Below are 14,867 nucleotides of genomic sequence, written 5' to 3'. Positions count from 1 at the left end.
AATTGCACCAAAAACCATAAAATACCTAGGAATAAATCTTACCAAAGAGGTGAAAAACCATACACTGAAAATGATAGAAAGCTTATGAAAGAAATTGAAGAAGACACACACAAAAAGGGGAAAATATTCCATGCTCCTGGATAGGAAGAACAAATATCGTTAAAATGTCAATACTACCCAAAGCAATCTACATATTCAATGCAATCCCTACCAAAATAACACAAGCATTCTTCACAGACCTAGAACAAATAATCTTAAAATGTGTATGGAGCCAGAAAAGTCCCAGAATAGCCAAAGCAATCTTGAAAAAGAAAACCAAAGCAGGAGGCATCACAATCGCAGACTTCAAGCTATACTACAAAGCTGTAATCATCCAGACAGTATGGTACTGGCACAAGAACAGATACTCAGATCAACGGAACAGAATAGAGAACCCAGAAATGGACACAAAAACGTATGGCCAACTAATATTTGACAAAGCAAGAAAGAATATCCAATGGAATAAACACAGTCTCTTCAGCAAGTGGTGCTGGGAAAACTGGACAGGGACATGCAGAAGAATGAACCTGGACCACTTTCTTACACCATACACAAAAATGAACTCAAACTGGATTAAAGACCTAAATGTAAGACAGGAAGCCATCAAAATCCTCAAGGAGAAAGCAGGCAAATACCTCTTTGATCATGGCCACAGCAAGTTCTTACTCAACACGTCTCCAGAAGCAAGGGAAACAAAAACAAAAATGAACTACTGGGACCTCATCAAAATAAAAAGCTTCTGCACAGCAAAGGAAGCAATCAGCAAAACTAAAAGGCAATTGACAGAATGGGGGAAGACATTTGCAAATGACATGTAGTCTTTCTTTCCAATATTGATGTGTTTTATTTTTTTATTGCACAATTTCCTTGGTTAATACCTCAGTACAATGGTAAATAAGCATGGTGAGAGTGGACATAATTGTCTTGTTTTTGATCTTATAAGAAAAGCTTTCAGTCTTTTACCATTAAGTACAATGTTTGCTGTATGCATTTTTTTTAATGTTTTCTTATTTTTCAGAAAGAGTGTGAGCAGGGGAAGGACAGGGAGAGGGGGAGAGAGGTTCTGAAGCGGGCTTTTCTCTGACAGCAGCAAAACCCATGCACGGCTCAAACTTGAACTGCGAGATCATAACCTGAGTTTAAGTCAGATGCTCAACTGATTGAGACACCTAGGTGCCCCATGTGTGTTTTATATAAATACTTTTATCAGGCTGAGAAAATTGCCTCTATTCCTAGTTTGCTTAATGTTTTTTTTTTTTTTATAATTAAAGAGTGTTGGATTACGTCAAGTGCATTTTCTGTGTCTTTTCTATTAATAGAGTGTATTGCATTGATTCATTTCTTGTATGTTGAATCAATCCTGCATTCCTGGGATAAACCCTAATGGTCATGGTACATAATCTTTTTAATATGCTTCTGGATTTTATATGCTTGTATTTTATTAAGTAGTTTTACATTTATATTCATAACGCATAGTGGGGTTTTTTTGTTTTCTTTTCTTTTGATGTCTTTATCTGCTTTTGTATCAGGGCAATACTGGTCTCATATATGAAGTTGGGAAGAGTTACCTTCCTAGTTTTAGAAAGAATTGGTGAAGAATAGGCATTAATTTTTCTTTAAACCTTTTGTAGAATTCATCATTGAAGCCATCTGGGCCTAACCTTTACTTTGTGGGAAGGTATTGAATTAGAGATCCAATCGTTTTACTTGTTAAATTTCTACCTATTCGAGTTTTCTATTTCTTCTTTTGTCAGTTTTAATAGTTTGTAAATTTCTAGGAATTTCTCTTACATCTTAACTAATTCATTGTCTTACAGTTATTCATAGTATTCCCTTAGAATTATTTTTATTTCTACAAAGTTAGTAGTAAGGTCCTCTTTTTATCAAATATATTAAATATTTTAACAATTTGAGTTTTCTTTCTTTTTCCCAGGTTGGTCTAGCCAAAGGTTTGTCAATTTTGTTGATTTTCTTTAATAAACAAATTTTGGGTTTGTTGATTTTCTCTATTAATTTCCACTTACTATTTCATTTATTTCTGCTAAGTATTTTCTTCCTTCTATTTGTTCTCTGTTTAATTTGCTTTTCTCTTTCTAGTTTTCATTTTAAGGTGGAAGATTAGATTATTGGCTTGAGAGCTTCCTTATTTTCTGAAGTAGGTATTTATAGTTATTAATTTTTCTTTGAGTACTACTTTCACTGCCTCCAATAAGTTTCAATATGTTGTGTTTTAATTTTTGATCATCTCAAAGTATTTTCTTATTTCCTGATAAATTTCTTTTGACCCACTGGTTAATTGGGAATGTGTCATTTAATTTCCACATATTTGTGAATTTCTCTAATTTTCTTCTGTTAATTATTTCTAATTTAATTTCATTGTGGTTGGAGAAAATAGTTTGTATTGTTTTAGTTGTTTCAAATTTACTGAGCCTGAATTTGTGGCCTAACATATGGTCTGTTCTGGATAATGTTCCATATGCACTTCAGAAGCGCATATATTCTGCAGTTGTGTGGAGTGCTCCATATATGTCAGTTAGAGCCATTTAGTTACCAGTCTTGTTCAAGAAGTGTTGTTCAAATCTTAAATTTTCTTCTGATCTTTCATCTAATTTTTCTATCCATAATTGAAACTACAGTATTGAAGCCTCAAACTATTATTGTTGAATTGTTTATTTCTCTCTAAAATTCTGTCAGTTTTTGCTTCATGTATTTTGGGGCTGTTTTATTAGAAGTAGTTATGTTTATAATTGTAATGTTTTCTTGATGGATTGACTCTTAAAATTATAAAATGTCTTTCTTTATCTCTAATAACAGTTTTTGTCTTTAAGTCTATTTTGTTGAATACTTGTATAGCTACTCCAGCTGTATTTTAGTTACTGCTTGCATGGTATATCTTTTTCCATACTTTCAAAACATTTATGTGTTTGAATCCTACATATACATACAATGCAGTTAGATTGTTTTCTTTTTTAATGTAAGTTGTCTTTTTAAATTTTGTTGTGGTTTGAGTACAGTTGACAAACAATGTTACATTAGTTTCAGATGTACAACATAGTGATGTAACATCTCTATATGTTATGCTATGCTAACAACAAGTGTAGCTACTACTTGTCACCATACAATGCTATTACAATATCATTGACTATATTCCCTATGTCGTGCCTTTTATTCCCATGACTTATTCATTCCATAATTGGAAGCCTGTATCTCTTACTCCCCTTAATGCATTTTCCCCTTCCCTTAACCCCCATTCCCTCTGGCAAGCATCAGTTTGTTTTCTGTATGTATAGGTATGATTATGCTTTTTGTTTATTTGTTTATGTGTTTTGTTTTTTTAGATTCCACATAATTATGTTTTCCTATCCACACTACCAATCTTTGCCTTTAAATGGGATAATTTAATCTATTCATATTTAATGTAATTGTTTACAAAACAATGTGTCTGCCCTTTTGTTATTTGTTTTATATATATCCTGTTATTATTTCATTTTTCAATTTCCCCTCCTTTATGCTATTACTGTAAAAGATTACATCTTTATGCATTATAATCACATTAACATTATTGCTTTATGTAGTTGTCTTTTAAATCAGATAGAAAAAAATGAGTTACAAATAAAAAATACATTTATACTTTCTTTATATTTACTTATGTAGTTATATTTTTTGATGTTTTATTTCTTCATGTTGATCCAAGTTACTATCTAGTGTCCTTTTATTTCCAATTGAAGACTACCCATAGGATTCTTCATACGACAAATCTGCTGGTGACAAACTCTCCCAGTTATTGCTAATCTTGGAATACTTTAATTTCTTCTTTGTTGTTAAACTGCAGTTTTGCTAAATATGTAATTCTTGATTGAAATTCATTTTTTAGTACTTTGAATATTATCTCACTGTCTTATGGCTTCCATTGTTTCCATTGAGAAATCAGCCATAAATCTTTTTTTTTACATAAATTCATGTTATTTTTAAAAATTTATTTCTTTAAATTCAAATTAGTTGACATACAGTGTAGTACTGGTTTCAGGAGTAGAACCCTGTGATTCATCACTTACACATAACAGCCAGTGATCATCACAACTAGTGCCCTCCTTAATACCCATCACACATTTAGCCCATCATCCCACCCACCACCCCTCCATCAATCCTTAGTTTGTTCTCTGTATTTAAGAGTTTCCCATGGTTTGCCTTCCTCGCTGGTTTTATTTTATGTTTCCCTCCCTTCCTCTATGTTCATTTCTTTCATTTCTTAAACTTTACATATGAGTGAAAATTTAGAATTTCATATATGATGACTTCCTTCTCGTTTCATTGGCTTTGGCTTTTGAATATGTGTCTAATTGTAGATTTTTTTTTCAAAAATTTTTTTTCCTACTGGGGTTCATTGAGCTTCTTATATTTGAAGAATAATGCTTTTCATCAAATTGAGATTTTTAAAGTTATTTTAAAAATAATATTCCATCTGTAATTTTCCATCCTCTCTTTTTGGGACTTTCATTATGTGTACATTGGTACGCTTGATGGTGTCCCACATGTCTCTGAGGGGCTGCTCACTTTTCCTCATTCATTCTATTTTCTGTTTTTGTGGCTAATTTCAATTGTCATCTTTTCAAGTTTAATGATTTTTTTGCCACGTTAATTAGCTCTAGTAAAATTTTCTCCCAATGATTTTTTCTTTTGGTTATTGTAAATTTCAACTGAAGCATTTGTAGATGGCTCCTGTTTTATAATTTATGTCTCTTTTGATATTCTCTATTTGGTTTGAATCAGTTTCATTCTTTTAGGTCTTCAGACATGAAATTTTTAATTTTTGAACAGATTTAAAATAATTTATTTAAAATCTTGGTTTAGCAAGTCTAATACCTATACTATGTCAGAAACAGTTTCTATTCATTGAGTTTTTACCTGTTTATGAGTTGTACTTTCTAATTTTTTTGAATATCTCATATTTTTGTTGAAAACTGTTTTTTAAACAGTTTTTTATATTTTTATATTTTAAACAATATAATGTAGCAATTCTGGAAGCCTGATTCTCTCTCTTTCTCCAGGGCTTAATGATGGCATTGCTTGTTGTCTTAGATACTGTTTATTTGTTTAGTGACTTTACTGAACTAATTCAGCATAGTCTTTTGTATTCTTTATCATGGATGGCCAACAAAGTCTCTACTAGTTTAGCTTGATAGTTAGCAAATGATTGGATAGAGAATTCCTTAAATACCTAAGACAAACAAATGTCCCACTCTTTTCTAAAGAGCTCTGTTGCCTGTAGACATATGTCCTTAACACTCACCCAGGAAGCTTATAACTGCCATAACCTTCACTCCCTGCTTATGCAGAGCCCCAAGGCTAGCCAGAGGTAAGGACTTATGACCTCATGTCTTTCCTGAACATGAACACAGCACTATGCTTGGCAAGTGCATTCCTTCTAGATTCTTAGGAATGTGTCAGAGATTTTCATAGCCCCTATTGACATTTAATTCTTCAGTTTTTCCTTTTAAACTTTTTGGTCAGTCTCTTGTTTCCCTCAACTGTTATCCATTGCTTCAAGCAGATGTATGACACATATACCCTTTTCCCAAGGGAGAATTTTAGCATGGAGTAATCAATAAAGACAAGCGTTTTGAGTCAGAGAACCAACACACATGTCAAATAATGACAGTTGCTTGGAAACTAAACTGTTCTGCTAACTCAAGGCTACTAATGGCCTGGGGAGGAGTAATGTATTTAGAAAAAGTTAAAATGCCACACAATTGCTGTTATTAACAACATTTAGCTGTTTTTATCCTAAAAATGCTCCCTGGATTGATGCAAACCTCTAGCTATTTATTTTTTATTTTGGAAAACAGTTGATTTTTGTTTGTTTGTTTGTAAAAAAAGTTGATTTTAATTTTTTTAATTTTTTTTTATTATTTTTTTTCAGTACCAATAACTTTTTATTTATTCATTGGATTTTCCCAGGGTAAAAAGAGAAGGGAAAAGGGTCAGCATGTGTATTACAAAACAATAGCAGGTGGGGAAAGGAAGTACCCGGCACAGCAAAATCAACCACATAAACACCCCCCAGAGATGGAGTCACTAAAGCCCAAGGGGGCTCAGTCTCCTGCAGTTCAAGAAATGAGGGGAAGGGATCAGGGAAAGAACAGATAGGTACAAGCTTTCCTACCCCAACCCACCCCCATAAGTTCAAGATTTCACACAAAGCTTTGGTTTCTAGCAGTAAACATGGAGTTACATTCGTTCGTCTCCTATTAAACAATCTTGTGGCCACTTTGACATAAGTTTCTTGCACCTGCATAAAAGTTCCTGAGTGACTTGGATTATACATTCATCTTCCCTTTCTTGGTCTCCAGACCCTATTTCTACATGGAAGGCCCCCCTCATTGCTTTTGCTTCTCTCTACCCTAAGATTAGAGATTAAAGTAGGGTTGATCCATTCAAATACAAGTGTATTGGTATGAATCACATCAAGGAATGGTCTTGACACAAGATATTAGGAACAAGGGATGGAATGTTTATAGTTTTTTCAGGGTTTAAAGGTATATGTGGGAAGGGGACTGTTTCGGGGAGGGGGATAGGGTAGGAGTCAAGTTTTTAGAATAAAAGATCTGGTCCAAAATAGGAAATAGGGGAAGGAAACACAAAAGAAAGGATGGTTCAAGACCACCACACTTTAAGAGGGGTCACCAAGCTATGTTCCAGATTCTCTTCCTGGTGCAGAACAAAAAAGTTGATTTTTAAAAAAACTTTGCCAGTTATTTTATTGATTTTGTAGAGAAGTAAATACCCAGAAGTCATAACTGTACCATTTCCACTGACATCACCCATAGCCACCTTCTTTGTAATACTTCCTAAATCTCTCTCAAGAAAATTAATAGCTAAATTTCATAAGTTATTAAAAGCAAAATATGTCTTTTTAATCCATGTTGAAAGATGCTCAGGACTATAGCTACACATTTATTAGAGGCCTATGAATCCTGGCTTAAGCTTGCCTTAGAAAGATGTGAAGGATGACCAGGTAACACCCAACTTTTCAGCATCATAAGAAAAGTGTTGAGACAGGTCCAGGTATGGACCTGACTGACCTTTACTTACTTTCTCCTACTTAGCTTTCTTTATTACTTACTAATTTCTCCAGAGCATTCAACTGTTCACTCAAGGGTACCAGGGCCCTTGACTGGTCTCCCTTTTCCTTGCAGACTCTTCCAAGTCACTCAAGACTAAGACTGAGACACCTACAACAATGCAATCTCCCTTGAAAGGTGAGTTTTACTATGGTTCTGTGGGTGCAATAGAGGTCTGAAATGATGTCATGGAAACCAAAGAAGAAGGTTCAATGCCATTATATTTGTAATAAGAGGTTACTGGGTTCCTCAGAAATGTTGTGAAGAAGTGGAATAATGAATATGTATATTCTTCTTTGTGAGAACATCTGAGGCAAAAGTAAGAAAAGAGAGTACTCATGTTGGAAAAGAGAAAACTCTGACTTATGTTTTGCTTCTAATCTGACTTTCTGTGGGACTTTGGATATGTTGCCCACCCTCCATGGGCCTCTTCCCACCATCAACAGTAAGAAACTAAGATACATCATCTCATAGTGCCAGTGGTCAATTCCTTTCCAGGAATTCTGGAAAGCTCAGAATAAATTCCCAGTGAAGGTACCCAAACTTTTCAGCCACCCTTTGCCTCATAGTTCTTGGATGGAAGAGAGGCCTCTGATCCTAATACCTTGTTCTTATAGCAACATCTACAGTGACCTCATTTTGGAAGTGGACCACTGAAGTGGATGGCTACTCTGGGGACACCAGTGCTGAACCAGGTAAGGAAATGGACAGGACTTCTAGCCTTCCTTCTTGGCTCTGAACTTTGCAACTGAAACTTTTCATAATACACACTATTCTGTGGCATTAAACTCTTCAAACGAATGCTGCACAATGGTCAAAGGCCCTGGAGATGAGCTTAATGGGTGGGATGGGGAGGGACAGATGCAGATTCAGTAATGAGTCAGAGTGTGGTTAAGTGGTAGTTGTGTTTTTAGCTGGTTTACTGTTGTCATAGTAATACACCTCCCAAACACTCTAAGCAAGAATAGGAATTGGACTATGACCTCAGCCAGCTCTCTTAGGGATATAGGTATTGGATCATATAAGGATAATGTGAGGGCCTCGTTACTTGAGCTCTTAACCAGGGCTCACCAAGAAGCTTGTAGCTGATTTCTGAGTTCTCGAGAGTTTCAAGGATCCCTAAGTCATGGTATCAAAGATCCAAACCCCGAAGAGAAGCTTGTTTTCCCTGGAACTTAGTCAGCTTGTTTGCACTGGTATGACTGCATTGATTGTTAAAATAATGAAATATAGGGGCGCCTGGGTGGCTCAGTCAGTTAAGCGTCTGACTTCACCTCAGATCATGATCTCATGGTCCGTGGTTTCATGCCCCGCATCCGGCTTTGTGCTGACAGCTCAGAGCCTGGAGCTTGCTTCAGATTCTGTGTCTCTGTATCTCTCTGTCCTTCCCCTGCTTTCTCTTTCTCTCTCTCTCAAAAAGAAATCAGTGATAATTTTTTTCAAAAAATAATGAAATGCGTTCATACTACTTGATAATTAGCTACTTCCCTTAATAATCGACATCCCCATTATCAGCAGAGCTGCCCTCACTTATCCCTTAGAACTCTCCAGACCACACATTGTCCTGCAACAAAAGTGTGTAGTAGAGACCCCAAGTTTATAGTAAACATCTATTTCGATTAGCTGATGCTAAATAGTGACGACTGTCACTATTGGTCTCATTCTCTGATTGTATACCGTTAATGGTGGACTTCTTAATGCCCATGTACTTCTCCCCTTTTGGCTGCACAACATTTTATCTTTAGGCATAGCCCAAAGCTGTTTTGTGGGCTACTTTTGAATTGCCACCTTTGGTTTGAAGGTTTCCATATTGCATGGCTTTTGCAGGGCAACATCCAATAAGACAAGGGAGATGAGAAGATAATTTTTGGAGGGTTATTTTGATAAAATGAGAAGATAACCCCAAGGGAATGGAAATTTTCAGATATTGGGTGTGTGCATTGCATCCTCTATCAAGTTTTGTTCTTGTTGTTGTTTTGTTTGTTTTTGTTTTTGTTTTTACTACTTGATTCCCTCCAAAGGAGATTCTTCCTTCAATCTCTAACAGTTTATAGCTTGGGTTCTCTTATTCCATCCTAAAGCATCAGAATATACATTCTTCTCAAGTGCACATGGAACATTCTCCAAAGTAGATCACATACTAGGTCACAAACCAGGCCTCAACAAGAACAAAAAGACTGAGATCATACCATGCATATTTTCTGATGACAGCACTATGAAACTTGAAGTTAACCACAAGAAAAAATTGGAAAAACTGCAAATACATGGAGATTAAACAACATGCTACTGTAGAATGAATAGGTTAAGAAAGAAATCAAGGAAGAAATTTTTTAAATACATGGAAACAAATGAAAATGAAAACACAATGGTCTAAAACTTTTGGGATGCAGCAAAGGTGATGATAAGAGGGAAGTATATAGAAATACAGGCCTGCCTCAAGAAGCAAGAAAAATCTAAAACAACCTAACCTTACAACTAAAGGAGCTAGAAAAATAACAACAATGAAGCCTAAAACCAGAAGGAGTAGGGAAATAATAAAAATTAGAGCAGAAATACATGATATAGAAACTAAAACAACCAAACAAAAACAGTAGAACAGATCAATGAAACCAGGAGATGGTTCCTTGAAAGAATCAATAAAATTGATAAACCTCTAGCCATACTTATTAAAAAGAAGACAGAAAGGACCCATATAAATAAAATCACAAATGAAAGAGGAGAGATAACAACCAACACCACAAAAATAAAATTATAGGAGAATATTATGAAAAATTGCATGTTAACAAATTGAACAATCTGGAAGAAATGGAGAATCAAAAAATCAAAGAAATACAGCTTGGATTCTCTCAGCTTCAATCACAGTTCTGGGGACCACAAATACTAGATGTTTTTATTTTATTTTTTAATTCAAGTATAATTAACACACAGTGTTATATTAGTTTCAAGTATACAATGTAATGATTCAACAATTCTATACACTGCTGAGCACTCATCACGATAAGTGTACTCCTAATCCCCTTCACTTATTTTACCTATCCCTCCACCCACCTCCCCTATGACAATCACCAGTTTGTTCTCTATATTTGAGTGTTTTTGTTGTTTCTTATTCTATTTGTTTCATTTCTTACTTAAATTCCACATATGAGTAAAGTTATGTGTTATTTGTCTGTCTCTGACTTACTTATTTCACTTAGCATTATATCTTCTAGATCTATTTTATTCAAATGACAAGATAGTACTTTTTATAGGTGAGTAATATTACAGAGAGAGAGCACAAGTGGGGGAAGGACAGAGAGAGGGTGAGAGAGAATCCCAGACTCCATGCTGTCAGCACAGAACATAATACGTGCTTGATCATATGAACCATGAGATCATGACCTGAGCTGAAATCAAGAGTCAGATGCTTAACCAACTCAGCCATCCAATGCCCAATATTCCAGATTTATAAGACAAAATATTTTAGGGTCTGGTAAAAATAAAGCCAGTTGTAATCCTAAGGATAATTGAGTTTCTTTCTCTACCCCTCTCTATCCACTGATCTCACCCCTTAGATTCAGAATATTGTAGCTATAAGTGCATTAGACATTATATAATCTTTTCACTAAACTTATGGGGAAACTAATACATACTCAATAATTTGACTAAAGTCACTATAATTTATTTTTCTAAGATGTCTATAAAAATAAGTGCCTCAAACTTAGTGCCTTAAAATAACACAAATCTATTATCATACACTCCTGGTGATCAGACGTTTGACACATTGAGCTAAGATCAAGGTATCAGAAGGGCTGTGTTTTTTTCTGGAGGTTTTGGGGAAAAATTAGTTTCTTTTTTTTTCTAGCTTCTAGAAGCTGCTCACATTCCTTGGATCTTGATCTCCTTCCACCATTTTCAAAACTAGCAATGCAGCATCTTCAAGTCTCTCTCTAATTCTGACCTCTTTTGCTTCCTCAACTTTTTAAAAATTTATTTATTTATTTTGAGGGAGAGAGAGAACATGAGCAGAGTAGGGGCAGAGAGAGGGGAAAGGAAGAGAATCCCAGGTTGTCTCTGCAGTATCAGCGCAGAGCCTGATGTGGGGCTTGAACTCACTAACTGTAAGATCATGACTTGAGCTAAAATCAAGAGCTGGTTGCTTAGCTGACTGAACCACCCAGGTGCCCCACCCCTCTTTAATTTTTAAAAGACTGATTACATTGAGCCCACCAAGGTAATTCAAAATAATATGCCCATCTCATGGTCAGCTAATTAGCAACTTTAAATATATCTGCAACCTTAATTCTTCCTTACAATTTAAAATTCTCACAGGTTCTGGGGATTTGGATGTGGACATTTTTGGAGAACTATTATTCTGCCTACCACAGTCATACAGCAAGGAAATAACAGATCCAAGACTAAAAGCCCAGTCCAGTGGTTTCCTTCAGCTTATAGGCATAATTGGGATAGTTAACTCAGGAGACTCTAGAAATATGTTTTGAGGAAAAAGAAATCTGAGTACTTGCCCAGAAAGTGTGAAGAAAATAATTCTTTTGGCTAGACATAATTGACCAGAGTATCAATTAGGTAGCATTTTGTGAAGTGGGGAAGTCAAGGTACTATTTTCCTTTAAGAGAATGTGAGAATATCTTGTCTTGGCCCCCGGGAAAGCCTAGATGACTAGTTCAAATGCCCAAGCCAATCAGCCATCAGTTAGTGGGCTTGGAAGATTGTATTTATACATGGAGTCTCTCGCCTCTCTCAACTCTTTCTCGTAGGTCTCGGGTCTTGTCTCTCTGAATAGAAAATAAAGCCAGGAGAAAATTAAAAATGGAAAAGAAAATGTTATGGTGGGGTGCCTGGTTGGCTAGTTGGTTAAGTGGCCGAGTCTTGATTTCAGCTCAGGTCATGATCTCACGGTTTGTGCTTTTCAGCCCCACATCAGGCTCTGTGCTCACAGTGCAGAGCCTCCTTCAGATCCACAGTTTCCCTCTCTCTTTCCCTCACCCACTACTGCTCTCTCTCTCTCAAAAATAAATGAATGTTTAAAAAAATAAAAAATTTAAAAAAGTTATGGGCTGGTTGGGCTGTTCCTTGGAGTTTCTGTTTTTAAACTCATTTTCAATCATATACTTCTTGGTCTTGTTTTGCCTCCTAGGAAAGGGCCTACCTACCTTTTCCATCATTCTCGTCATTTCCCTGTGCTGTATGATGGTCTCCATCCTGGCTTATGTCATGCTCTGCCGGAAGACATCCCAACAAGGTCAGTTATGAATATAACTGAGTGGCTTTTGCTCATTAATTCATTCTGATAGTATAGTTAAGCATAAATTCTGTACCAGCCACTGTGATAGGCACTTCAAAGAGCTCCCAGCCTAGAGTGGGAGTGAGAAAAGGAGTGTATGGAGATAGATATGCAAGCCAACAATGACAAGATCATGTGTGGAAGTTAATTCAGAAATCTTTGTTAACTAGCTTAATGAAAGCCATCACTGTAATGGTTTGTCTCATGAGGATGCAAGAGAAATGCAAGTCACAATCCTTGGCTTCAAGTTTCTTACAATTTATTTAGAAGATTCAAAGTAGAAATATGAAGTTTATCAATAATCATACATAACAATAAAGGTTATAGACTCAAAGCCTGGAGAATATAATCAATGATAAGGTTTCCAGAGGAAAGGAGAGTCAGTTAAGGCTGAAGAGATTAGCAAGAACTTTTAGGAGGCGGTGGGACTTAGACTAGGCCTTGGAGGATGAAAAAAAAATTAGAAGGCAGTATTCCAGGAAGAAGGAATTACATGAGCAAAGGTGCAAAAGCTTACAAGATGACGGTGAGTGGGGCCATCAATGTAGAAAATTCAGAGGAGAAATTCAGGAGAAGAGGAAATTTTATTATTGATAACAGAGTATCTTAAATAACAGGCTAAGGAATTTGGAATGTTTTTCTCTAGGCCTTCCAAAGGAACTAAAATCAGCAATTTTTTTTTTTAAAAAATAAATGGATGACATCATGGAGGTGCAGTTGTCAGGGCCATTTAATAACTGTGAGCCAACAGAGGAGTAAAAAGGGAATTTGGATGTTGATTTCTAAGTAAAATCTAGTTACACCTCAATGCCTGCTGCACTGGCCATTTTGCCTAACATTAGTGTGTCTTTTTCTCCATAGAAGCTTCTATTCCCAAGTAGCCTAGTTTCCACCATGAGTTTCTGCAGCCAAAGAGGAGAAGGTAACCTGAGTATTTCCTTCTCCTGGATCTTAAGTATAAGCTCAGGTCTTGGCCAGTCAGGGTGGCTATGACCCATGAGGCTGAACTTGGAAGTAGAGATAACTCAAGTAGCCACAAATCCCAGTGAAAACAACATTCATCATAGTCTCAATGAGATTAGGTGTAAACTGTAAACATATTAGGCTGTTTCCCACACAAAAGCCTTATAGGGCTGTTCATGGCCCGGGAATAGAAGTAAAAATTTGAATTCCATTCAAGGCCCTCTCTGATGTGGCTTTAGCCTATTTTCTTGACCCCCATCACTCCTTAATTTCATTTCCAATCACTGGGCTCAAATAGGCAAATACGCCACACACACCTAATGCCTCTATGCTTTTTCCCTTCTGGATTGCCTTCTCATGATTGCCTTCCCAGAATTTCTATTTTTATCTCTCTATAATGGAGATAGCCTTAGGCCATTAATTCAATTTAACATGTGAATACTATGTGCCAAAGTGTGGACATATAAAAAATGAAATAGATAACACCTGTGGTATGGGAGCTATCAGGCCAGTGGGGCAGGTAAGACATGGAAACACAGGGCTGTATCACAAAGCAGAGGACCTGTGGCATGCTCTGTTTTCTTTCTTGTGTTTGAATGCATGCATTCCCAGTTGCATTCTTGAAAGTTTATAAACTCCTAGAGGGAAGTACCAAGAAACATCCATGTTTGTATCAGGTTATAGAGCCTTTAAGCCTGCACGGACTGCAGATAGTTCTCCTCCACAGACACTAGGGGGAAATGTTGACCTACTTCAGGATTTTTTTCTGCGTGCAGAGTGGAGATGAGTGCATTTGGAAATGGCTTAGGCCATGGTGACTGAGAGGCTAATTTAGCCCCTTCTGCCTGGGCCCTGGCCTGGCCAAGTTTTCACAAAAATTCCCTGGGGATCTTTGGCAAGATTTCTGGGTTGAGAGTGGGTCCAGCTCCAGTGTTCCTTCCTCTACCACACCAAGCAACTGTTCCAGCCCAATGTCCTGAACCAGAGTATACCAAAGAGGATAGTAACAAAGTGTACTTACTCTTCCTTTCTCTGAGAAATCTGTATCCCTGTGTTTCAGTTTATCTTCCCAATACCTCCCAATGGAGATATCTCTTTTTGTCTCTCCTTCCATCATTCTTTGGTAACTAGTGTCCATGTTTGGCCCTTGTCCACTCCCCATGGAGACTTCTGACTTGATTTCTTCTTTTCTAGAGCACGTCTATGAAGTGGCCAGGTAAGATTACCTCTGCTTTTCCATCTTCTGACCCCTTCCCTGCCCTCATTCTGTTTGTCACTGGCATGGAGGAAAGAGAGGTTGGCACAAACCCAAATCTAAGCCCAGAGACCTTCAGGGTCAGGGAATAGCTTTCTTCCCCCTCTGAAGCACCTCCGGAGGTTCTTTCTTGGCCCACTGATGACATGGAATAATCCAGGCTCACCAGCTCCTGTTCCCAGAATCTCTTAGTAACAAGAGCCTAAGG

At 36.6% G+C, this 14,867-nt stretch overlaps 1 protein-coding gene across 3 annotated transcripts in view; it reads left to right on the top strand.

Moving 5' to 3' along the window:
- The window catches only part of VSIG4 (V-set and immunoglobulin domain containing 4), an 88,678-nt gene that overhangs the window by 23,326 nt on the left and 50,485 nt on the right, over positions 1-14,867 (top strand). For 2 of the 3 annotated variants that reach the window (XM_053202399.1, XM_053202400.1), the window contains exons 4-6: positions 7,236-7,298; positions 7,778-7,855; positions 12,295-12,399. In XM_053202399.1, the coding sequence (XP_053058374.1) occupies positions 7,236-7,298; positions 7,778-7,855; positions 12,295-12,399 (246 nt within the window). Of the gene's footprint in view, positions 1-7,235; positions 7,299-7,777; positions 7,856-12,294; positions 12,400-14,598; positions 14,621-14,867 lie in introns of all 3 variants that reach the window. The other variant, XM_015080507.3, reaches the window with a different exon arrangement.

This window comes from Acinonyx jubatus, chromosome X, assembly GCF_027475565.1.
Source record: "Acinonyx jubatus isolate Ajub_Pintada_27869175 chromosome X, VMU_Ajub_asm_v1.0, whole genome shotgun sequence".
NCBI lineage: Eukaryota > Metazoa > Chordata > Mammalia > Carnivora > Felidae > Acinonyx > Acinonyx jubatus.
The sequence above is the reverse complement of the archived record's forward strand: the minus strand, read 5'-3'. Positions and strand labels throughout refer to the sequence as shown.